This window comes from Cloeon dipterum, chromosome 2 (genome assembly GCF_949628265.1).
Source record: "Cloeon dipterum chromosome 2, ieCloDipt1.1, whole genome shotgun sequence".
Taxonomy (NCBI): domain Eukaryota; kingdom Metazoa; phylum Arthropoda; class Insecta; order Ephemeroptera; family Baetidae; genus Cloeon; species Cloeon dipterum.
In genome coordinates, this window is record NC_088787.1 from 16,055,012 (window position 1) to 16,079,537 (window position 24,526).

Sequence of the window (24,526 nt, forward strand, 5' to 3'; positions counted from 1 at the left end):
CGAGACAAGTTTTTCACATCTCCACCGACTTTATAAAATAATAATCTTTGCGCGTGGCGTGTTCGGAGACAGCAGTTGTTGCGACTCAATTCCATCTGGGCTGACAAAGAGCCGGATTGCGGTGCAATTTGGGCGTGGGGTCAGCTGGTGCGCGCGGTGGCGGCGGCGGCGGCCATAAAGCGGCCAATTGCACCCGACATTTGTGTCGTGACAGCACGAGATGCACAATGAGCGCGGCGATTAGGCTGATGATGCTGCCGTTGTTGCACCGCTATAAAAAGGGCCTCACCCACTTAGGCGGCGGCACGATTGCGGGCGCCCAGGGGCTGTTGTGGCGCCCGGGGGCGGCACGACCCGCCTCCATGTGATCCCGTTTGTGCTGCTTTTCTGTGAATCGCGCGAATCATGTTGTTCGCAATTAAAGAGCGTGTCGTTCTCACACACGGCGAAATTTTTTCTCGCGCACCTCTTTCCTTCTCCTCTCCATTAATGGGCTTTTATTGCGCGCTAAAAGCACCCGACCAATATATCTCTATCGCTTGGTGCTGCCTGAGCTGAAAGTGTTGAAAAAGTCGTTAAAGGCGTGATACGTCGGCATCGGTTGCATATCTCATTAAAATTTATTGGCTTTTATTGTTTTTTGCCCGAAATGCGTTTCAACTGCCGAGAAAACTTCTACGTGTGCTTGTGTGTACATAAGCAATATTTATTATAATGTGTATGCGCTGTTTGTGTAATAATTTTTATGCCTGCCTCAGCTAATCGATTGATGGCTCAGTCACGACTGAATTTTTTCTCTATCTCTCGCCCTGCAGGTGTCTCTGGCTCGCTCAGGCCTCCAGGTCTCATCGGGGGCAGCAAACCCAAAGTCGCCACCCCGGCGGTCGTTTCCAAAATCGAACAGTACAAAAGGGAGAACCCCACCATCTTCGCATGGGAAATCCGGGAAAGACTCATCTCTGAAGGTAAGAATCGATTGAATTTCAGATTGATTTTTTAGTGCAAATGAATCTGTTTATAGCTTCCGTTTGCGAATATAAAAATTTAAATTTTAAATCATCAAGTCTGCTGCAGAACCGTTGTGAAAATTAATAGCTCTGCAAAATAGATAAAATGTTATTGCTCCTTTCACGTGAAGGTAACCATTCGTAGCATGTATGCATGCATTCAATGCAAACCAATTACAGTAGTTAATGAACGACCTGTTTTCTTTGCGCGCAAGAGAGCATTTAAACAATTATTTCGCCCACATGCAACTGATTAATCAACGCAAAAATGCAAATTAGCTTTCATATGAATAATTAGAGGCACATTATGATTGGATCTCCAAGTTTGCCTCATTCTCATGAGCGGCTTCTTGTAATTACGCCATTTTTCACATTTCTCCAGAAGTAAGGTATTAAATTATTGACCTGATATGCGAATCACAAGCTAATAGCTTCCTTTCCTCTCGTCCGAATCTTGATCATTTCCTCCGATCGCCATTTAATTTTTCTCCCAGCGCCATTAGCAATAATAACTAACTGTTCTGCGCCAGGTTAAACACACTAACTGCTCCATTGTCTTTGCTTCCTGCGAGTAGGAGAATTTTTCATTTTGTTTGCACCGATGGGTAATATTTTATGCAAATGGCTGAGAAATTCCTCATGCAAGACAAAAGAAGGAGCTTTTTAGTTTCGGCGTGAAAACGCTCGTGCTCTGCTACAAATTAATATAACAGCGGTTGTACATTGGAAAGGCGATGAGAAAACATGATTTGCAAATAATAATGCGGCGCGCCAGGCGAGAGCAATTAAACCGCTCGCCACTAATGAGATGGGGCAGTGTGATTATTTTTCTAAGAACTGATTCGCCTAATTGCGATCTGACTCATTATTATAAAGCCAGCACTGTGTAACACTGTGCATATATATGTGCATTTCCAGCGCTCAAAAGTTTTTCGCGTTGAGTTGTAACTGAAAAGATCTCAGTCAATATGCCATCGCGTGCTGAGAAAATAGGTGAAATTGGCCTTCCCTGTGATGATTAGGGTGATGCATGATTTTATAAATTACATAAAAAAGCCGCACGAAAATCAAACGGCGGCTGCTTCGTGAACTTGCAACTCCGAAATATATTAAGTATATATGTATTTGTATATGCAGGAACATATTAGCAGACACGCGGGCTGAGGCAGACCTTGCTTCGTAGAAATTGGTGGGAAGAGGATATGGGTTTCTAGTTACTCATCATTGATTTGATACAGATTTTTTCAAAAGGTATCTTTCATGAATATTTTCCAGTCCTGTGAAGGATCACTGTTTTCTTTGAAACAAAAGAATTTTGCTTGGAATTTCAATTGGATTTGAATAAAACACCCTACTTAAAATTTGCACACCAAGTTGTTTGATGTCAAGTAAAAGAAAAAAATTTAAAAAAACACTTAAGTCTAGAGCAATTAAATTACCAAAAAACAAATAACGTAGAAAAGGTATTCTACGACTCAAAACTGAAATTAAAAGCGATCAACTTCTAAATTTTTCATTCTCTGTTGGTAGATGCCAATGAAGGCAAAAATGTCAATTTAAAAATTAAAAAACGGTGCAATAGAAAGCTGTTTATCTTTCTACATTACTAAACTACTTAGTTGAGCAGGACATTTTTGGTAGAAATATGGGAAAATGAACATCTCGCTATACGCCGAGGAAGTTTCTTTTAATTTCAACTGAAAAATACAATTTTCTCTAAGCATTCCTTGCTGATGATTTTATGGACGCAGGAGTAAAAGGATTGACGAAGATCGCGCTTTAATTGCCATCAGCGCAGCGATTTAATTGCAGGAAACAATCATCAGATGATGTGTGCTACGGCAAAGAATCTTAATCTCGGGTCTGCGAAAAATATTACCGATAATAACAAGCGGCCGAGTTCCGCAAATCGCCACCTTTTCGCCGCTCTACTAAATCAAAGTGACACCGCTCGCGCTTTTTTCGCCCTTCGTGATGGCCAATAAACATGAATTAAGCCGCAGCCGTGCAATTAAAATGGAAAGATTCTCCGTCCAAATTAAACTTTGATTTAGGACGACCAGTTCGGCCGGCATGGTGCTCAAATCGAATTAGCCAGCAGGGTGGACGCTCGATATGAAATTATAGCTGCTCGACCAATTCTAAATTGTCCCATTTGATCAAGGCTGCGCTCTCGTGATTTATTCCAGCACATACACACACACACTCACACTTCTTCTCCGCCGCGCGTCTCTCTCAGTCAGCCGCGCCAGCAGCTCGAATTTCATTTCTCCGTTTATGTGATGTGTGAGTATCGCGAGTGAGAACGACTTTTCTGCAAGTTGACACTGAAAATTAAAAACACCGCAAAACGAAAGCGAGAGAGAACGTCGTTTATTTTTATTTATGCCCGCGCTGCCTGTCTCGCTGACTGTTTCGTTTGAAAGATCAAATTTTATGCCTCACTTTTTTCTCACCTCTTCTGAAGGACTTGTAAATGAAGAAGATGATGATTTTCGTTCGGCAGTTAGCCCCTCCTATGTGCCTCAGACAATGATACTGTAAAATGAAGTGATGAGTTGAGCAAACTTTATGCTGATAAAAATAGGGTTAGATCATTTCTGATTTTTCGTTTGCAAACCAACATTAAATTCAAAAATAATTTTGTATGAGAGTATAATATGGTTACTGGACTTGGATATTTAGAGGGCTGATCTATTGACGCATTATCTCGGTTCATATGCCGAATTTAAATTGAAAAAATATGACAGTATAAGCTCTGAATATTTTACAACGAACTTTGATCACAAACATAGCAACATATTAAATTTACCAAATTGCTGAATCAGCTTTGTAATAACAGGGCGTGGATACTCTAGGCTGTGAATATTTTCCAATACATGCGTAGTTCTTACCTACCTTCTTGGTCCATCGGAAATACAAATTAATTAGTTTTCAAATGCTTAAGGTTGAAACGCTCGAAAAACCATTTTCATCTTGGATAAGGACTAATTATTGTGAGTGGTAATTGTGCAATTTAAATATGAAATCCTATTTGAGCTTAACTCTTGCTCTCTGAAAACAAGATTATATAATAAAAATTCCCTTCAAACGCCAATCCTAAATGAATGACGGTTTATTTGAAAAGCTCGTGCCTTTATACGTGTGCATAATTGAAAAGCAAAAAGGCAGTTCAGTGACTCGACGGTAGCGATTCGTGTTCACGCCAACAATGTTTTTGACGCATCCACCTTGAATTCAGTAGCCAGTTGACCCTCGTTCGTGACCCTGCTGCTGCTGCCGCCGCCGATGGAATTAGAAAAAGATTAATGCAATCTTTCTCTCTCCATTTATGAAATTATCAAATCACGCGCTGCGAGGTGGATGAATAAAAAGAGGAGTGCTGCAAATAAAGATAGCAGCTAATTTCCACGGTAGCGTTTGCTGCGCGCAGATAATCCTCGGGCGCGCGAATTGATGAGCAAACTCTCACGAGGCGAGCTTCAAAGGCCAATTTCGCAGCTCGTTTGCAGGCAGCTTAATGGTTTTGGCTCGCTGCAACTAGCTGATGCGAGTGTGTGAGAGGGAAAATGTTTCGGGCAATAAAAAATTCCAATTGAATCGAGCACGCAGCGCCGAGTGAGCGCTGTTCGAATATGGCAAATTACCCGGCAGCAAGCTGGCATAATTTTACGAGTCGAGCTGCTCTTGTTAATTTGAAACCCGCCTCCGATGATGACTACTTGTTTTGCCGTATTAATCATAAACGCGTATGCGCGCCGCGCGGCGGCCCAGGGTTTCTCACCGCTTACCAGAGGGATTAGGATAATGAAAGGCTGCTTAAATGGATGGCCGTTGATTACAGGTGTGATATCGCGGGTCGTGATCAGCCACTGTGATTATTTTCTTACACCTCGTGCGGTTGACTCGACTGAATTATGAAGTTTTGAGTTCGAGTGCTGAAGCCCTCGCTCCGTGAGAACGCAGAACAGGCCCTGGCTGGCACCTTTGTGCTTGCCTGCAGCTGTTCGGAGTTATTGTGAATATATGCCATTCATTTTCTTAACTGTGCGCACTTACCAAAATCATCACGTGCGATCAAGATGTCACTTTCAGGCCTAAAGAGTGATTTTTTTATAAACAATCTTAAAAACTACCCCTCTCGACTTTGAAAAAAATCGGATGTTTATAATGAAAAGTTTATAGTTTCTCTAGAACGACGAATAACACAATTTTTTTATCTGAATATCTTCGGTCCAATGATTTTGATGCTGAGACAATGAGAGAAGTTGGGATATTCGATCACAATTTTTTATCTGGTGGTCACACCCACACTGACTGCATCAATATTCTCACAAGCAAACTTCGAGATTTCCTCTGGCGCGCAGAAGTCGGTGTAATACAATTCTGCGAACAGCCCTGTCAACCGCAAAACTGTTTTGGGAAGAAAAAAATTGTAAATACCTCTTTATTGCTCGCATTTCACGCGATGGGCATCATACGAAAGGTGTCGCCTGGGAACAATGAGTATGCATGCTGGGTATCAGGTTCAGCTCGCCTGCATTTACACCAGTGAACATGAGTTTTGCTGCTGCTTTCTCTGCTGCCTCAGCAGCGCGTCATTTTTACAAATTCCACACTGTCAACGCCGCCTGTCAATGGCGTGAAATTTTCCAATAAATTCCCCATATTTGCTGCTGAGTCAGAGAGCAGTCGGTGTGACACGACGACAAACCGCAGATTAATCTCGGCGTTGCCGCGGAGAGCGAGCGAGGAATGGATTCTGCGGACGTGCAGAAATAATTGCGCTTCACGAAAACCTTCAATTAAACACGCAGTGTAATTGTTTTCCTTGGCTCGAATATTGTAAGCAGCGTAGCACCTCTTTCACGATATTCCGGGCATCACAAACGTTTCCTTTTGTCTGACGTGCTATGTGACAATTAAGCCTCATTACATGACCACCGCCGAGGCAGAAAAAGAATGGTTAAATTCGTGCCGGGAATGGTGGAAAATATACGATTTTCGTGTTGGTTTGCCGGGCGAAATTGCATGAGCACCTCTGAAATTAGGAAGCATTTTGTTGTGTCATTATATAAAAAAGGGCCTGCTCATACGGAGGCAGTCACATTACCCACGCACACACACACGGCACTTATAGCCGACGCGTTCGCTTTTTGAGCACGCCGCGCGCATTTCGGTAGTTTGAGAAAAATAATCAGATTTCCAGGAAACGCGGCCGCGCGCACACACAACATGTATTTAAACAGTGGAAATATTATATGTATTTCTGTTCCCTCGCTCTCTCGCTCGCTCGCTCGCTTGCTAACATCAGATCAGACATTTTTTTGTTCATAGGCAGGCAGGCAAGGTCAGCTTTGCGTGTAACAAAATGAAAAATTATAATTAACCGAAATTATTGCCTGCATGGGAATAGCATGGGGGCAGAGCCGGCCGTACTTTATTTATTCGCCGCGCCGCTCCCCTCGGTGTTCATATTTATATACATTATGGTGGCTGGCGTGCACAATTTTATATGTAATCTGCATGCGTTTGGTGCTCCCCCAAGCAGAACGCATCTGCATTAGCATACAATGGGTGCAGGTCGCGCCTTGGCCAATCGCTGCTCACCGCCACGATTAATTGGTTTGACCTCTGCCGGCGAAAGGAGCCGCGATTCGTTGCCCCCGCGAACAAATGACCAGCAACCAGAACAATCACTGGTTGTGTTCATGTGCATAAATAGAGGCACTACCGCGTCTGCCCACTGTTCATTTTTACTCACATAAAATATTTTCTCACACTGACTGAGATGGAAAATTATTTATTGTTTTAGTTTCGAAGACATTGTAATAAAAAGCAGTTTAATTTATTAATTGATGGCAAAAGTGTTTTCTAATTGGACTTCAGGTCTTTAAATTATTCTATTAATTATGATTTAACAAAAAATTGTAATTAAATTTCAAGAGGCATGGGGAGAATTTCCACGATGCTATTTATTAATAATAAGGCAATTAGCTTAAGTCTTTTAACTTTATGCGCTTTCAATTATGAAAAGTAGGAGCGTTTCTTTTATAGTAAAAATCTTTAACTCTTATAGTCGATGTTTATTTCAAATTTTCACCTTGGATCGTGTAAAAACAATAGAAGATAAATTAAAACAAAAACGCCTCTCACATTCTTGTCTCATCGCTATTTGAGAGGCGCAGTGAAAAGTGAATTTGCGCAGACCACATTACCATTTGCTTGCATGCAACTCTGAAATAATAAATTAACGAAAGTGGGAACTGCGCAAGGTTAAAGCGTCTCCGCGTTTTCAAGAGCCCTCATTACTGTTTGGCGGACAGTAATTTCTGGCACGCAAATCAAATCAACCGCAGCACTTAGCCTTTCATGTCAGAATATGAAACGTCCGGCGCAGAAATTTCGGCGCCCGCGCTTCGGGCGAACAGCAGCGCACATCTCATATTTGCTTAAACGCATTCTATGTTCAAAAAAAAGGGAACATCAGTTTTTCAATTACTCCGTTGGATTAATGGTGAAATGATCCATGCGATCTATGTAGCTTTCCCGGGTATTTTTATCGATCGAGTTCAAAATGATCCATAAAATTTAAGACTCAAAGAACTATTAGATTTTGCTTTGATAATTTTTAAAATATCTACATTCCGATGTTTGCATCCATGAATAAATGCCTCGATAATTATTTAGATTGTGTACAGTTTTTCAACACTTTAATTCTAATTAACTGTTTGAACTGAAATGAATTTTTACAAAACACAGAGGTCAAACCAGTGCAATGTTTTCATAATGAATATAATTATCTCGATCCCTAAATGAAAACGATCCATTATTAACAAGGTTCACGCGAATAAAATTACGTGAGAACCCAGTTTGAAGGGATTTTTTAAATTTTTTGGTTGCAATAAAAATATCACGACATTATATGTTGCTATTTAGGCATCTACAAAAATTGAACAGAATGCGCGGTGTTTTATTGGAGTTTATAGCGTTCTTAGCGCCAGCGACTCTAATTTGCTGTGTTATTCAACCTGCCGCTAGTGAAAAAACAATCAGTGATTCTGATCCTCGCGCTATATTCAGGGGCTCTCTAAGTTTATTTCGTGTTGCATGCGATGGTCAGACCGACTTTTAAATTTCTTCTCCTTGCCTACCGTGTATCTGAAGCGTAATTCTGGTAGCACATGCAATGATTTGAATTTTATTTATGACTTGTTTGATACACAATGCGTCATAAAAAGTGTTCTAATGTGGGGCAGCGAAGCGTTTTCGCCGCTTTTACCGCGCTTTTGATGTCTGCTTTGTTCGCTATTTCCCTTGGTGCCCGATAATTTAGCGCCTTCTTTCTAGCAAAATATTGATTTTGCTTTGCCAAACATGCCATCTCATACGCTCGCTCGTTCTCATGAGTGAACCAGCTGGAGGCATCGCAGGCAATCTCGCTTGCCTATCCTAGATCACGATTTTTTTTCTGATTTGTGGAACTCGTTCCAGTCTTTTTACGTGAGAAACGGATTTGAATATGCGGAAAGCTTATTTAGTGCTCTAACAGAGAGAAACTCGATGCACAAGCCAAATTGTTTTTAAATTTGATGGAAGGATAGGAGAATTTTTTTATACGACACTCTTCTTTCCTTTGTTGGAAAAGGGCATTGAGAATAAAATGCGATCCCCGGAGGGCAACAAAGCAGTGCTCTGATCCGGCGTAAAATAATTCAGTGTCTTTTTGAGCCGAAATCGCGGCGATTTCAGGCCACCGGGACCTCCCGTGTGAACGCGGCAATGAGGGTCATTTGGCAGTAATTACTCGGATGCGTCATGTTGTGATTCCATTTACCATTAACTCTGTGGGTAATGATGGGTGAAACTGAATTCTGAATGCACTCTTTGTGGATGCTTGCGCACCGACTATCAATTCTTCCAGCATCATCGTGCCACCCAAAGCGCGTTTCTCCGCCACGGCCACTCGCGAGGCGATTTTAATGCTCGGCAAAGGGCGCGAAACAGAATTTCACGTCATCTAAATGCAAATTGAGTGAATTTTTGCTATTTTTAATCCACTAAACGTCTCCTAATGAGCTGGTTTTGCGGAAAAAAAGGAGGCGCGAACAGGCACGCAAACTACGTCGTGGATTGCGCGAGGTTGTTTGCTTATTTATTTGTTTATATTTGCGCATGAATTGCCTTGATGAACATCTGCGGCAAAATGCTGCTGGTGCTGCGGACCACCACGCCAAACGTAATGCATCTGAAGCTGGCCAAATATGCGTGAGGACCACCGGCATAGATCATTCGTCTATCGTCAGTCATGAGGCTATTTTCATGAAAATGTTATTATTATTAAATAACACCGCATTATCCAGCCAACGGGGGTACGACCGTGCGGAATCCGCGGCTTTTATTGCTGCGTGCCCTCTATTAACAATAAAATCCTCTCGCGTCTACCTGCTCAGAATTGGTTTCGACTCTCAAAACGCAGAACACGACTTTGGCTAATTAAATAAGCATTTAATTACTGCACCGTTAATGCAAAGTTGAAGTTTTTATGACGAGAGCAATAATTATATAAGCAGATTTGAAGATTCGAATAGCTGTTGAAAAAACACCGGGAAAAATTCAAGCACTTTCCTGATATTGTTGATTGCGTTTGTTTAAAATGTTTAAAGATGTGAAAATTTGTGTTTTTTCCTCATACGAAGATAACCTTAAAGTAGTGAAATTGTACGTTCCTTTCAGTAAAAAACTTTTTTAAAGTCATGATATTTGGTTAAAAGCACAGATTTTTTCTAAATAAAATTATTAATGAACTGCAAACACTAAGAGATGAAAAAGTAATAATATATCTTATTATCATTATGTACTGCTATATAATTCAGAATTCAGGGAATTCAGTAGATCTATATATACCTCTACAGTATCCAGTAGAATAAAATAATAATTCACGTTTTCAATATACAAAATTTAATGTACCCAAATTGGTCATAAAACTTGTGTGCAAATCTCAGGGACATAAATTTTAGCTAATTGCAAAGTAAAGCGCGCGGCCAGTCGATTTTTCATATTTTGCTTTTGATGTATGCCCCCAATTAAAGGGCCTGTCGGTGCAGCATTTGCATTGGAAATCGATTACGACAGTGAACAGTTATCGAGGTGTTAATTGAGCGCCTTAATTGCGGCACAGACGCGCTATTAGAATGCTAATCGCTGGCTCGAATATTTTGTTCCCTTGGTACGTGACTTTTCAAGAGCGAGTAGCGCTTATTCAACGAAGATGTATATATAAAGCAGAGAGAGAGACTCTGTAATCGAGATTTTTATATACGCGCTTAAGAACAGGATCGAGCGTCTTGCAATGAAACAAACCCGAGAGTAAATAAATCAAGATTTAATGTTGAATTTCACTCAAGAAAATATTCCTGAACTGATTTAGTTGGCGTATGTAATTAAGCAAGCGGGAAATTTATTTAGCTATAGCGTCAGGAGTTCGAGACTTGATTCAACGCACTAATTGCAAATTTGATTTATTAATCTTGAAATTGAAACGCGATATTATTTGTAGCTGCCTCGACGGCAAACATGGAAGGATTTTTAGGAATAAAAGTCGCCTTTTTCTGTTGTAGGCGTGTGCACCAACTCGACAGCGCCGAGCGTGAGCAGCATCAACCGCATCCTGCGAAACCGAGCGGCCGAGAGAGCTGCTGCCGAATTCGCCCGGGCCGCTGGCTACGGCCTCTACCACCCCTACAGCAGTTTCCCCTGGCACCCGGCGGCCGCCGCTGCTGCTGCGGCCGCGGCTGCAGCGGCCACAGGCAGTCCCGGCTCCAACATTTGGAACCCCGCGTCGATAGGCAACCCGGCGAGCAGCGGTAGCAGCTCGGGCACCGGCGAGGGCGGTCTTGGCAGCGGCGCCGTCAGCTCTACCGACCTCCTGGGCCAAAGGCTCTGTGGTGAGTTTCAACGCTTTATTACTTGTGCTCGGACCTACTGATTAGGACATTTTATGCAAAATTGTAGTATGAAACCGCAGAAATAAGCATTTAATCATATATGTGAGGTTGTTGGCTTCATCGAATATTTTTAAACCCATTCCAACATCTCATTAAATTTACAAAATTTTCATCTAACTCGACGGCTAATAGCACATGTTTGACAAAGGATTCGTGTAAATTTACTGGCTTAAACATAATTATTTAAAAAAAAAATACGACGGCATATATAATAATTTAAAAATTATCTGTAAAATTTATCTATATTGTTTATTCTTGCATGGCCAATTCTTTCCATACATTTAATTAAAATAAAATATTGCAAGGAATGGTAAACAGAGCTTACAAAATATAGCGAAAATGAAAAAAAATACTTGAAATTTTCACTCGAGAAAGGCATTTCTAACGACAAAGAAATAAACGGACTTGTCCTTGTTGGTTTTAGTTAAAACTATTATTGTTCCTTGGGATAACATGGGCTAAAAGTGAACTAGTATATAAAACTGCAAAACGATCGATAACATAAGTAATTCCTCGCCGCACTGAGCCAAGTCGACATGTTTCGGCACTAACTAGCGCCATATAGTCATAAAGGGGCACGTCACAATAATGTACAAGTAGGCTCTCAGGTACAAATTTTATGTATATTGTCGAGAAGAATAAAATCCTCAACTGAAACCAGCGAGGGCAAGTCTGTTTATTTCTTTATCATCAGAAATATGAAAATATAACATGGTAAAATAAAAAAGTAAAATTCATGTTGCAATGGATTTGAGTTTTGTTCTTGCCTAATTGCCGTTTTTCCTTTGAATTGTGCTTATTATTCCAGCAACAATTTTCACTATTTTAGAATTTGTAAGAATCAAATGCCAGACGTCCGATGTAAGGTGCCAGTTAGCCAACCGTTGAGTTGGTTTTGAAGATTGACGCTTCAGAAGGGGCATGCGCTCGGTTAGCGCGTCTGGTTGAGGGCTTCATACCCCAAACAGTCCGTTCTTGTCAGGTTGCTGGCGTTGATAGTAAAATTCAACATTATTCAGTTTATTTCAGTGCTTGCTATAGATGTTCAAATTTTTTAAATGTTATGTTGAACGAGAATGCTTTATAGCAAGTTTGAGTAAATTCAAATTTATGCAATACAATTAATGCTAATTTTTTTAATGTCGAGTGGTTGTGTTAGAGTATTCAAGAAAAATGAATATACAATATATTTAATTCAGTGACGACATTTTTCAATTTTGCAGACGACAAGGATGAAACGGGTTCCGTAGACTCGACAGAGGCACCCAAGTTCCGACGCAATCGCACTACCTTTTCACCAGAGCAGCTAGAAGAGCTGGAGCGCGAGTTCGACCGTAGCCATTACCCGTGCGTTAGCACGAGAGAACGTCTGGCGGCCAAGACGTGCCTCTCGGAGGCCCGAGTGCAGGTGAGCGTCCCTGAAACCAACCCCAACGAAACCCAGCCCCACGATAACATACCTTGCGAGCCAAGCCCTAATTTGCTTTTTAACGCCAGGTTTGGTTTTCCAACAGACGAGCCAAATGGAGGCGACACCAACGCATGAACCTCTTAAAACCCTTCAGCATGCACCACGCCTCGTCGCCCCCGGTCTCTCCCTCCTCCCGCCCCCAAGGCCCTTCGTGCGGTTCCACCCCTGGCTCTCTTACCCCGCCGCCGTTGCGCCGCACGCTGCAGATGGGCGGCGAAAATAGCGCCTTCACCCCAACGCGCGGCAAGCTCGGTGGCGGCGGCGGCGGCGGAGGTGGTGGCTCTGATGCCGCCTCCGACGACGAGATGATCAACGTGCACGACGACGATGACGTCGGCTCAGACGACGAGAGACTGGACGTCGTCGGCGACGCCGACGACGACCGCTCGCACGCGGCCGCCCCCGCGGAGGCGGCGGCCACCCCCACCTCCGGGCCGCCCCAGCTGACGATGAGCGCGGCCGAGCGGATTGCCGCTTGGAGGCAGGCAGAGCTCGCCTCCAGACTCTTCCTCCAACAGCAGCAGCAGCAGCAGCACCAACGAAACTGAACAACAAAAGCACATCTCGCTCTTTTATCCTTTCTTAATTACCGCCCGATTGATTAATGTACTCCTGATTGATTGATTGGTTGATTTTATCGTCTCTCAGTATACATAATACCAAATGATGTCCGCGCAGAGTGTGAATAAATGTGTTATTATATCGTCCTGGTCCCGGCAAAATTGCGTAACTTTCAACAACCAAACGCGAATTTCCTTGTTGCAAGAAAAGGTAAACAATTAATTCGACAATGAAAATTTGAGTGTTTGTTCAACGTTGCGCAATTTTGCCGGGACCAGGGCGATATGTATCGCTGTATAAGCCAAATGTTGTGATGGGTGCGAGTGTGCCTGGTCGGCCGAACTGAATGTGTGCAAATCTCATTATCGTGTACATAAATAAAAAGCGCATTTTTGAAGCCGAATGCTGTATTTACGTTTCTACCAAATCCCTTACAACGTATAAAAATAGTGATTTGAACATTTCAATTCTTACATGGAATTAAATCAATGAATATTGAGAATTTTCATGGTTATTATTCTTTTTTCATCTGGCAACAAAGCAAATTTTCTACCGTAAAATTAACGACCTTAAATATTTTGGAATGAAAATAACAAAACATTGCCTCTCAACAAAACAAATTTCCGTCATCACACTTTTCCACGCGTCAAGAGTCTGGTCTATTCACGCACGATCAGACGCAGTAAAAAGGCCAGCTAAACAGGGGGAAAATTCCAATTGTCAGGGTTGAAAGTGCTCCATGTAAGGAAATTCGGCCCTCAATAGAACAAAAAGCTCTCCGAAATTGGACAAGATGCTGCTTCACGGAACTAGCTCAATGCTGAGCGAGTATTTTCACTCTCGAAAGGAGCCAACAAAACAGTGCACGCTGGGGCCCCCGCATTGTTGGGTTAAAAAGTTATTTGATCGGAAAGCAATTTAAAATTAATAAGGCAGGCAGAGAGTGTGAAGTGCAACTCGGCACGCAGCGCAGCAGCAGCTAACTAGCCAGCAGCTCGTCGCCCTTGTTGTAATCGATTGGTTAACAATGCCTCGTCATAGATTAGATTCCTGACAACAAAAAGGGCGTCCTTCAATCATAACACGCAGGCATCGGAGCAAAAAAATGATCTCACCGGCACACAGAGTGTAACGACCATCAATCATGCGGCCAATTGAAGCCACTGATAATTGTCATTAGCACGCCACTGATTTTAATTTCTAATCAACACCACTCCCGCTGCCATGCCGATTCAATTCCACACCGAGTCATTAGCCTTTCATTATGCGCGCTCGTTCCTTATCTAGATCGGCGGGCAAAATTGAAAGCGGACCGGCCGACACAGCTGACGATTGATAAAATACAAAGTGTTTTGATGCCTACGCCAATATTAATGCTCAGCGGGAACTAAATCAGGTCGGCGTCGCGTCGCGATTTTTGTTCGCGATACCAACCACGCCGCCGCTGCTTGTGAATTGGATTATTCCGGCTGACGCCCGGTCTCGCTTTGCGAATTATTGGCCAAGCTTACAAATTCACAACATGCTTCAAATTTAATTGCTAAAAAAGACAGTTGAATGTTTTAATTTTATCCGGTTCCAACATGCAAATTTTTTTAATTTAAATCGTTTTCCTTTGTGACCATTAAATTAATTAATGTTTGCACCGATAGATATGTTATTTTAGAATTTTTAGCCCATGTAACCTGGAATCTAGTAAGAAAAAATCTTTTTGGTACATAACACCATGGCGGAAATTATTTGAATCGGTTGTTTACTTTACGGAAGTTAAGAAGGGACAACCCCCAAAAAATTAGGTTAGTGATACAGTTGATTTTATTAAAGGATTTTTTTTTTATTTTAAATTACATGCAGCTTCCTTGGTATATAAAGAAAGTTGTTTATTAAGTATAATTAATTTTGTCCGGGCGGGTCCAAAAACTCTTCACGTTTTCACCCACGGTAAAACACTATATTTAACCTGTCTCACTTTGCTTTGGCTTTTTGCACAGTGAAAATGGTGAAAATTATATGCATTTTGTTTTAAATTCAGAAGGGAACAAACACAATGAAAGCACGCTGAATATGTTATACTTAAAAATTGGGCGGAGAGTGAAAATTTATCGCACCAAAAGAGATTTCAGTGCATAAATGGAAGAAACGCACACACAATACAAAAGCGTGATTTGATTTTATCGGGGTTCAATGAAGATAGAAAATCATACAATCCAAATGATCTTATGCTCAAATTGACGGAATTTAAATTAAACCTTCCCTTCATAGGTACCATCACCTTTGGTAGTTCCGTTCCGTGCGACGCGCATGCGACAGTTGGAATGCATTAAAAGCGACACCCAGAGGCGATGCGAATGTCTGTCCAATTGTCAAACAGTAGTGGTGTGCCGTGCGCTTGTTTTAATGCAGCAAGAGTAAAGTGCTGCTGCCTTTAATGCCGCCTGCATATTGGCAGACGCAATTTATCGCGCTGCATCACCGGCAAAAGTGAGCCATAAATTATTTTATCATTCTTCTACCCAAGGCTGCCGCCGTCGCCGCTGCTCGCTCTTCCACAGCGTCGTCATTGCGCTCTTTGTTTTTGCAGCCCGAACTAATATCGGGTCGTGTCAGCACTCCTTTACATCCTTGCACACACGCGACGCTCAGCTAATGTGCAGATTTATCAATAATTGTAATGGCTCCAAAGGCAGGTGAGGAGACAGTTGCAGAGGGAAAATCGCGCTATTGCTTATAGGCTAAGAATTTTCACACTGGCAAAATTTTTACCCATTAGTGTTATTAATTTGGAAAGGAGAACTTTTGTTCATATAAATTTGGACACTGTTAACTGTTAATACGACGGTGGAATTAAAAACCTGGACAATATCCTCTTGGGAAAAGCTGCTGACATTATCACCGGCTAGTGTCGGCTGTCTTTTTTTAAAAATTCATTGCCCATAGCACAATCACACTACTTGACTATACTTGACAAGGGAATGCCAATTTTCCAACGAGGAAAGTTCAATATTTTAATTTTTCTTTGAATGAATCTTCATCAAAGTTAACAAAATCGTGTAATTTTTGTTACTTGTGAAATAAAAACTATCCCAATCTAAGAAGGAGCAGTGCAAAAGGGCGCTGAATGACAAGAATTAATACCCAAAACATATTCTGTCATTAAATACTTATTTAAAAAAAAGTATTTACTTTTGTAAACACATTTAGTAGGAACATACATTTTATTGAAACATATAGCATTTAAGTTGTTCCTTAATGTTTAGAATGAATAGGGTGCGATCTGTGAATTAGGAAGGCTTGGCGTGTCAGGCAAGAATGTGTAGTTCACAGCTTAGGAGTCGTTATATTTTATTTGCGCCCGATAAATAAATAGCAAATCGAGCAGGAGTACGTTATGCGCGGATGAAAAGTGCGACCGGAATATTATTTATTTATTTATCGGCGTGCCCGAGCGCGTTGGAATCGAAAATTCCATTCTGCCAGATAAAGGCAATAAAATAAGTCGGAGATTTTGAGCTGGTTTATCTGAATGGAGCCGAGGAGAGTCGCGGGCCGGCTTTACACGCGTGGTTTGCCTCAAATTTACTGGCGTACCGTGGGAGTGTTGCCTGGACACAACATTATACCGACTAAATAGTTTCAGCTCCAGAAGAAGTCGGCGACTAAATTACGATCGATTCTCTTACATTTAAGCCGCTTCTTTGCCTGTCCTTTGGGCTGGTCCTGACTTCTCTATAGACACAAATTTTTATAGGTGACAATTTGAGTGTCACGTGGGCGATTGGATATCTTATTTTATTTAAACACACTCACTCGCGCACACACACACACACACACTCACTCGCGCACACACACACACACACTCACAGGTGTGGAACAAATAAAAATAATCCCTCTTTAAGAAACGTGTAAATATTTAAGTGGTTTTTATTTTCTCGGTGAACGCGCCGCGAATAAAAAAGCAAGCAGCGGCTGCCGAGCGAGTGCTGCAGAGATCACAGCGGCTAAATTATATTTTATTTTGAGCATTGCACGCATTCAAGTCGCTCTGCTCTAAACTGATCGAGCTTTTAGCCCCGCGAGTAGGCTTGACAATAATAAAAACTTCGTTTGCGCATTGTGCTTAATGGCCTCTTTGCGATCTCGGTGCCTGAGATGTATAAATAAGCGCGAAAGAGGGATCAAAACATAAAACGTTAATAGCTCTATAACTCATATGCTTGTGGAAACGAGATGATTTAGCGTAAGCTTTCATTCCCTTGATGCAATCAAAGTGTACCTCGATGTTCTGTTTATTTAATATTTATTTCCTGACTGTAGTAAAAATGCTAAAATATCATAGAGATATGATATGGAAAAATCTTAACTTAATATTATAATGCTAACTGTTCTAGAATTAACACAATCACTTTACGCTACGTTTCAAAAAATAATAATATTTTGTACATCATTTTTACCCCTAATGAATTTCATTTCTTGGGACTTTTTTAGTCTCAATTACTAATGCAGAATAGTTTTGCTCAATAAAATGACTATCCACAGCAATTATTCTATTTAAGTATTAATTACATAATATAAAATACGAAATTTATTAATAAAACGATTGAAAAGAAAACTAATGCCTTGATTAAGTGTTTAATTAGCAAGGCCAAAAATAATGTCAATGATAGTTACATTAAGGCTCAATACTATAAAAGTTACAAAATAATTGGCATAAAACTTTTAAATTTTTTAACACCACGTATACAACTTGTAAATATTTAAAAAATGCAATTCTATTTTGAAAAGCCTATAACGAATATTTTTACGATAGAAACTGTCAAATAAGGCGGTTTGCCATCACTTAAATATGAAATTAATTTTCAAATATTTGCACCCAACAAGAAACACTCAACGGAAGGAGCTGGAAAAGCAAAAATATCCAGCAAAATTGCAATGAAATTTGAAGAAAAAAATCATAAAGTTAAATTTATTCTCATTTCTTAATTTATAATTGCATCTATATTAATATTAATAATTTAGCTAACATGTATGTCAAACTGAGGTTGGTTGTTAACGTATATTATCCTCGTTGCTAAAAAAAACTTCCATTTTATTGCGATTATTATGTTAAAAATTTATTAATCCTAAATCATATATGGATTTGGACAAATATTTGTCTTATTAAAAGTGGTTAAAGTTATCAATGTTTTTGAAAACTTTTTATATGATTTTGCTGAGATTATTCATGCTTCTGAATATAGAACTAGACAGCAGTGATTGAACAAAACCTTAATGTGACTGCAGCAGTCAAAGCAAAAGGGCAAGAAAGTTCCTGATTCATATACAGAACTTTCAAAAATGTATTGATTGGTAGGCCAAGTCGGCAGCAATTAATGAGACTTCTTTTCTTGTAAATCAATTATCAGAGAACGCTGGCCGGAGATCGTATAAAAGTCCAAAACACATTTAATTTGTGTCCCAAGGTATCTCTTTCTATCTTTTTCCGTGAACCGGCGGAGATGATTGGAAAATATTCCGGGTGTTTGATTTAATCACACTCACGGCGGATGAGAATCCAACGCCGCCTTTAATTATTCCCAAAGGTGAAACAATTTCCGCGGCGCGCGGAATGAAAATGCGTACGCGAGCGGAGTGGAAAGGGAGCGAGAGATGAAAAAAGAGAAGAGCGAAGCAAGGTCTCGCTGGCCAGCTCGCGCATCCATAAAATGAAATCAAGATATAAAGGCAGGCGCGCGAGAGAGGCTAAAAGATGATTTATCTGCTGGTTCGTTAGTTAATTCCTTGTGATGTGCCCGGTAATTACAAAGCGGCGCTCTCGGTAGCTGAACACCAAATTACCTGACTGAGCTGCTGCCCCCTTATGTATATGCCATTGCGAGAGACAAAAACGCGCGCAGCCTCAAAACAAACGCGTCAAAAATCACACCTCGGCCGAGCGCGGCTGGTTATAAATTCAAAGACCAAATTATTCAGCCGCCTTAATAACTGGATGGCAAACTTCCCGTGGATGATTTAAATTTATGGCCTATCAGAGCAACACCTCAATTTTGAATCGTGCGGATGAGTGTAATTTTATTATCATTCACCAGTTTGCACTGATTGGGAGGAAGAAAAAACCCGAATGATGTCACATGTTTAAAGCTGTAACCAGATTTTGATAATTATGATAAAATTAACCTGTCGTATAACTCAAAGGTAATCAGTTATTTTCACAGGGCCGGGAGCGCACAACAAGTGTTTCTTTTTACCAACCTTTAGTTACAGAGTGGATTTTGTGTCATCGTTTGAAAGTTTAATTTTTTCAATTTTTCCTCTTTTGTGAAATTCTTGGAAATATGTTCTAGCGAGAATATATTAAATGGGACATTTTTCTGATTTTGTTACATATCAAATAATCCAAATAAAAATAAAGCAATAATAATGCGGATAACGAAACTGACGAAACAGCGTGTGCTGCCTCGTTGGCTTGTCATTGTCAATGAAGGCAGATGGTCACAAGAGCCGTTTTGTGTTCATTTAATTATTTCTTTGAATACCGAAACGACGAGGGAGGGTCTGCAGACGCACGAGCAGCAGTTTAAGCCGCATGTAATAACAATAAAAGTAAAAAGCTAAAAAGAGTATTGCAGGCCGCAGAGGTTTCATCAAGGACTAATCAATTTGAATCACAGCAATATAATTTAAGTTATAGACAGTTAAAAGTCACAACAACAAAAAATACAACACATCAGCAGCAGCAGCAGCATAAAGGAGAGTGAGGTGTATTGTTAATGTTGTTTAAAACTCGTTTATAAAAGATCTCTGGAGGAGCGAGCGAGAAAAGCAGAGCGACTCGAAGAAAGAGAGAAGACCTGCTGAATAAAAGCAGCAGCAGCAAGGGGTAACCGATCGCTATCTGCGTTAATTACACTTCTCTAAACGCGAGAATCATTTTTTATTTCTCTCCTGCTCGGTCCAGCCTGCCTGCTACTGCCGAACCAACAGCAGCAGCCAGCATTCAAGTAGCTCGCCAGCAACTCAATAACCCAGCGGGAGGCTGTAAATTACCCAAATTCAATTTCGGATCGCGACAAACCCGGAATCACAGAGTACATCAATCAAAGCTGGGCAGCCCATTTGCTCTGATTCGCGCCAAATAATATGCGTGCCGACTGGAATTTCAGCTTGAGATTTTAATTACAAAAGTTTATCTTTGTATGTATAGGCATTTTCTCATTGAATCTGGGGAACACTGGAACTTATAAATGATAAAACATCAAGGCAAGGTGCTGTAAAATCATGAATAGTTGAAATTAATTTGTGAGTAGATTGTATCGAAGAAAAATACCTGCTTAAGAAATTTGTCATGTTAAACTAAAAAAAATACAGTTTGAGTGATTTGAGTTTTTACTGCACTCATCCCGTAAATGTTCTAATAAAAAATATGTTGAACTATTAACACAATAAATGCTATAGCGTTGCATTGCGATTTATTGGCTTTAGAGGAAATGGACACAAAAATTATTCAAACAGACGAGTAATTTATTTTAATTTTTGTAATTTTATCAGAACAAAACACGATAATTTCAAAGCACCACGAATATCAGCAATCGGAATCTCGATATGATAGAAATCCCTATAAAATCGTAATAGTTATAAATTACGGAAATTGCTATCATAACACAGTAAATTAATTTCATGTTGCAGATTAATTCCGTCTAAAATAGGGAAAAATTAGAAGAAGAATCGTATTTGTATTAATAATAATCCTCTGAAAATTTCATGCTTCAATGCTAGAAAATACTACAAAGCAATCGAAGATAATTACAATATTACGTGAACACGCTTGAGTTTCTCGAGATATTGAAAGTCACAATATTGGCAAATTTGCGCAAAAAATGGCCAATTGTAAATATGTGTTCAAGTGCAGTAAAACCATTTTCGTATTAAGTGCTTTTATTGGCCACGTGTGCTTAACGTGGGCACTTTAAATATTTTCGCCCCTGGGCTGATTTGTTTATTTTCAAACCGAGTTTACAAATGACAGCTCGCACAAAAAGTCAGTTGCTGCGAGAAAGCATGCAATCAATGAGGCACAAAAAGCATTCCGAACCCTTCAAGTGCGAGCGCTTTTTATGAGGCAACGAATTAATTCAAGAGGCAATTAAAATTCACTTCCATTTAAAGAGCAGCGAAATTAAAAATAATGGGCTTACCCGCAGCCATAATGAATAAATTAGCTGCAGCAGAAGCAGTGTGCGCGATTTTATTTTTCCTTTTTGCTTTTTTAACTTCTTCTTCAGCAGCCGCAGCAGCAGCGTCTCTCAACGGCGACAATATTATAATTATTATTGCCGGCGTTATTAGGCGAGAGCATTAATTATAAATCAAGCAGTCGACGCGCTGACTGCTGAGTGATCTTATTTTATTATTTGTGGGCTTGATTAATTTTCGAGCGTGGAATGCCGCGCGAGAGGCAGCCAGCGAGCGAGAGATAAAAATGTTAACAAGATTCTTTTGTTACGGCAACACACATCATTGTTTAATAGACCTTGTTGAGATAAATAAAAATGAGTTTGCGGCCTGCCTGGATGGATGACGCGCGATAATAATGGACCCTCCGCAACACAAAAGGTGTGCAGAAATAGAAGCAGACGTTTGATTTATGACGTCAGCTTAGGAATTCGGACGCATGGCGAATTATGCTTTTGCTTCAAATTTCACTCATTTTTTAAGGTCAATTGCATAAGTTATTAGTTGAAATTTCTAAATTTAAATTTTTTCTCTGGAGTTTACTGAACATTTGACTTAATTATGTTGATCAATTTTCGCCAAACGCGCACGATTAATATGACTGTTATAATAAATAATTAACTCTTTATAATGCAAATATACTTTTTCTCTGAGACTGATGAAATTTGGAAAATTATGCTCCTATCAAACTATATTAAACTCTGAAAAAAAAACCTTTTTTAAACGTAATCTGTTGAGAAGACGGAAAAAAGGTTTTTCTAAAGAAACGCAATTATCAATTTTCTCTAGGGGCTGCGCTGCTTTAGTTTAATGGGCAGAACCCTTTTTAGCCTCAAAAATGCTGATATTTATCATCTACTTAAACGCATCTAAATACTTATTCAGTTTTCAAGGCAACTTTGTCCGATCTAAAACAGCAAAATTAAGACTTAAATAAATGCATGAACAAAAAATAGATTTTAATGAAAATACCTGCTATTCAATTTACAAAAGTTTTTTCTTCCTTATATTTCTGATACGCATTAAGCCAGGAGTTAAAGTGCAAGAAATTTCTCAAATAAATTTATAATGTTTCACGCGACTTCTAGATTCTATATTACCACGAAAGCTATCCTGCAGTTGAATCTTGAAACATAATAGGCTATATTATTAAAGCAGATAACAATGAAAATTAAGTTTGGCATTGTGGTATATTTTTTAAAATAGAAATGTACTTGAATTTGAAGTAAATTTCAATATCAGCCAAACAAAGTTAATTATTAGCAATCACCAATCAGACACACCTGACACAATCTCTAATGAAATGAAAATTATAAAGCTAAAAAGTGTAATATAATTAATTATTTTCTTTATTCCGCAACTTTTTTCGACCAGAGGTTGCGGTTTTTTGTGAACCAAACCAATTGCTAAGGCTCGAGTGCTGAATTCACTTTTTAACAAGACAGGTATTGATGATGACCAAATTACACTGACGTCACGACTCACCTTTTCCGCAGCTCACTCAGCCCGAATCAAATTGTATGGCATTGTTGCAACAGTCGGATTATTCGAGTAACACCCAGTTCGTTTTTATTGCCCTAACGTAAAATTCTGCTTAAACGCGATCGTCGTTATTATTGCCTCTCGATCATCTCTCCATTCGCATCATGAATGCGCATGTATGCATGTATTTTTCTCAAATTGTTGGTTTTGGAGGCATCAGGTGGTGGCCAATCATCGCGCAACCACGCTACGTGATCTCATCAGCGGCCGCATTCGATCCGCCAGGATGGACCGGCGGACGCAAAACGGCCTTCCCACATTTGGAAACACCCCGTAAGTGCCCCCGCTCGACACTTTTTGCACAATGAGAACTGTCACCGTCTCGGTTGACATTCTCTCCGAACATATCTGTTGCGCATTTATTTGTGAATTTGATCCTGAGCGTGGCTCCTTGGCGGGTGACCACAGAAGAGCTGGCCAGGTTCACACCCTTAATGGGCCTGCTGTAATGACGGGCAATCATCTATCCACTGGCAAAGAACAAAACGACCTCGGCTGAACTCGTATGTAAACATTTACACAGCTTTTATTTCATTCGCAAATCGTTTGGCAGCGGATAATCGGAAGATGCGAGCTGCTAGCTCTCATGCTCGGTGATCGGCTCTTCGTTGGGAAATAAATAAATGCGAACGAACGCACGCGGACACAAATAATAATAAATAAATGTTTCACGAATGTATGATTTTCTCCGCGCGCAGAGTCACGCTCGTCTTCCCGTGCGGCGATAATTACTAAGCAGCTCAAATGGCCCAATTATGATGATTGCACGCTGAGGAATTCATCCTTGAGCCTGCCCGCCGCGCTTTAATCCGCGACTGCCCAGCGCCAATTGACAGCGCTTAAGGAAGCAAAATTGAGGAGTGCTCTCGTTTGGACCGCAGCCAGAGTATATAATAAAAAAATATAATATCCTTTGCTATAATCAAAATCGCATAAAATCACGGATTTTTGCTGTAAACTGGTTATTTATTTATTTTTTATCTTAAAGGGTTTGTTAGAAAGAACTATCTATTTGAAATATTTTTGAATCAAAAAGTTCAATTATCTCTTGAAAATAGCTTTTCATTTTCACCGTCAGTTGCTTTTTGGGGTGAATTCCAAAATTTGTTAAAATTGTGGTCCCTGCCGTTTCAACGACACTTGGAATATTAAATTTGCAAAACTGTTTAAACTTATTAAGTCATTTTTTAGTCGAAATAAGAAAAATGCATATTAAGGTAGTAATTAAAAGAGAGACAAATTATTTCACCCAGGTGAAAACAAGTGAAGAAATCTCGCATAGCCCCTTTCATGCAATATCATTCCCTATTAAAAGAAATTCATAATCCCAAAATTCAATCCAGCAATTTCACAAAGTAAAATTCATGCTCATCTATCCTTTATTAACTCAAGCAGATTAGTTTTGAAGTTTTAGATCGTATTTATTCACAAATTTGAAGTAAAATATTAATTATCCTTTTAAGGCGACGGTGGGTGATTTTTTTGCTCCACTTCACAAAATAGCACGATCCTGATCTTTCCAATCGACGCCGCTTTGAGAAATCGAGACGAGCTAAAATTTTGTGACAAAGTTCAGCACATTCAAAGAGCGCGGGCCAACGGTCCTGTCAAAAGAATCGCCACGTTTCCGCCTAATGCATACGGACAAGGTAGAAAAATTCAATCCGTATTATGGCTGATGCGTTTGATTAGAGTTCGGCGTCTCGGCT

The 24,526-nt window shown here is 40.2% G+C and overlaps 1 protein-coding gene across 4 annotated transcripts in view; it reads left to right on the forward strand.

The window, feature by feature from the left end:
- The window catches only part of LOC135936267 (paired box protein Pax-6-like), a 29,735-nt gene extending 16,553 nt beyond the window's left edge, over window positions 1–13,182 (forward strand). For 2 of the 4 annotated variants that reach the window (XM_065479023.1, XM_065479025.1), the window contains exons 3-6: window positions 816–965; window positions 10,628–10,954; window positions 12,214–12,422; window positions 12,512–13,182. In XM_065479023.1, the coding sequence (XP_065335095.1) occupies window positions 816–965; window positions 10,628–10,954; window positions 12,214–12,422; window positions 12,512–13,033 (1,208 nt within the window). In that variant the 3' untranslated portion in view covers window positions 13,034–13,182. The remainder of the gene's footprint in view (window positions 1–815; window positions 966–10,627; window positions 10,955–12,213; window positions 12,423–12,511) is intronic. The other 2 variants (XM_065479026.1, XM_065479024.1) reach the window with 2 other exon arrangements.
- The last annotated feature ends 11,344 nt before the right edge of the window (window positions 13,183–24,526 follow it).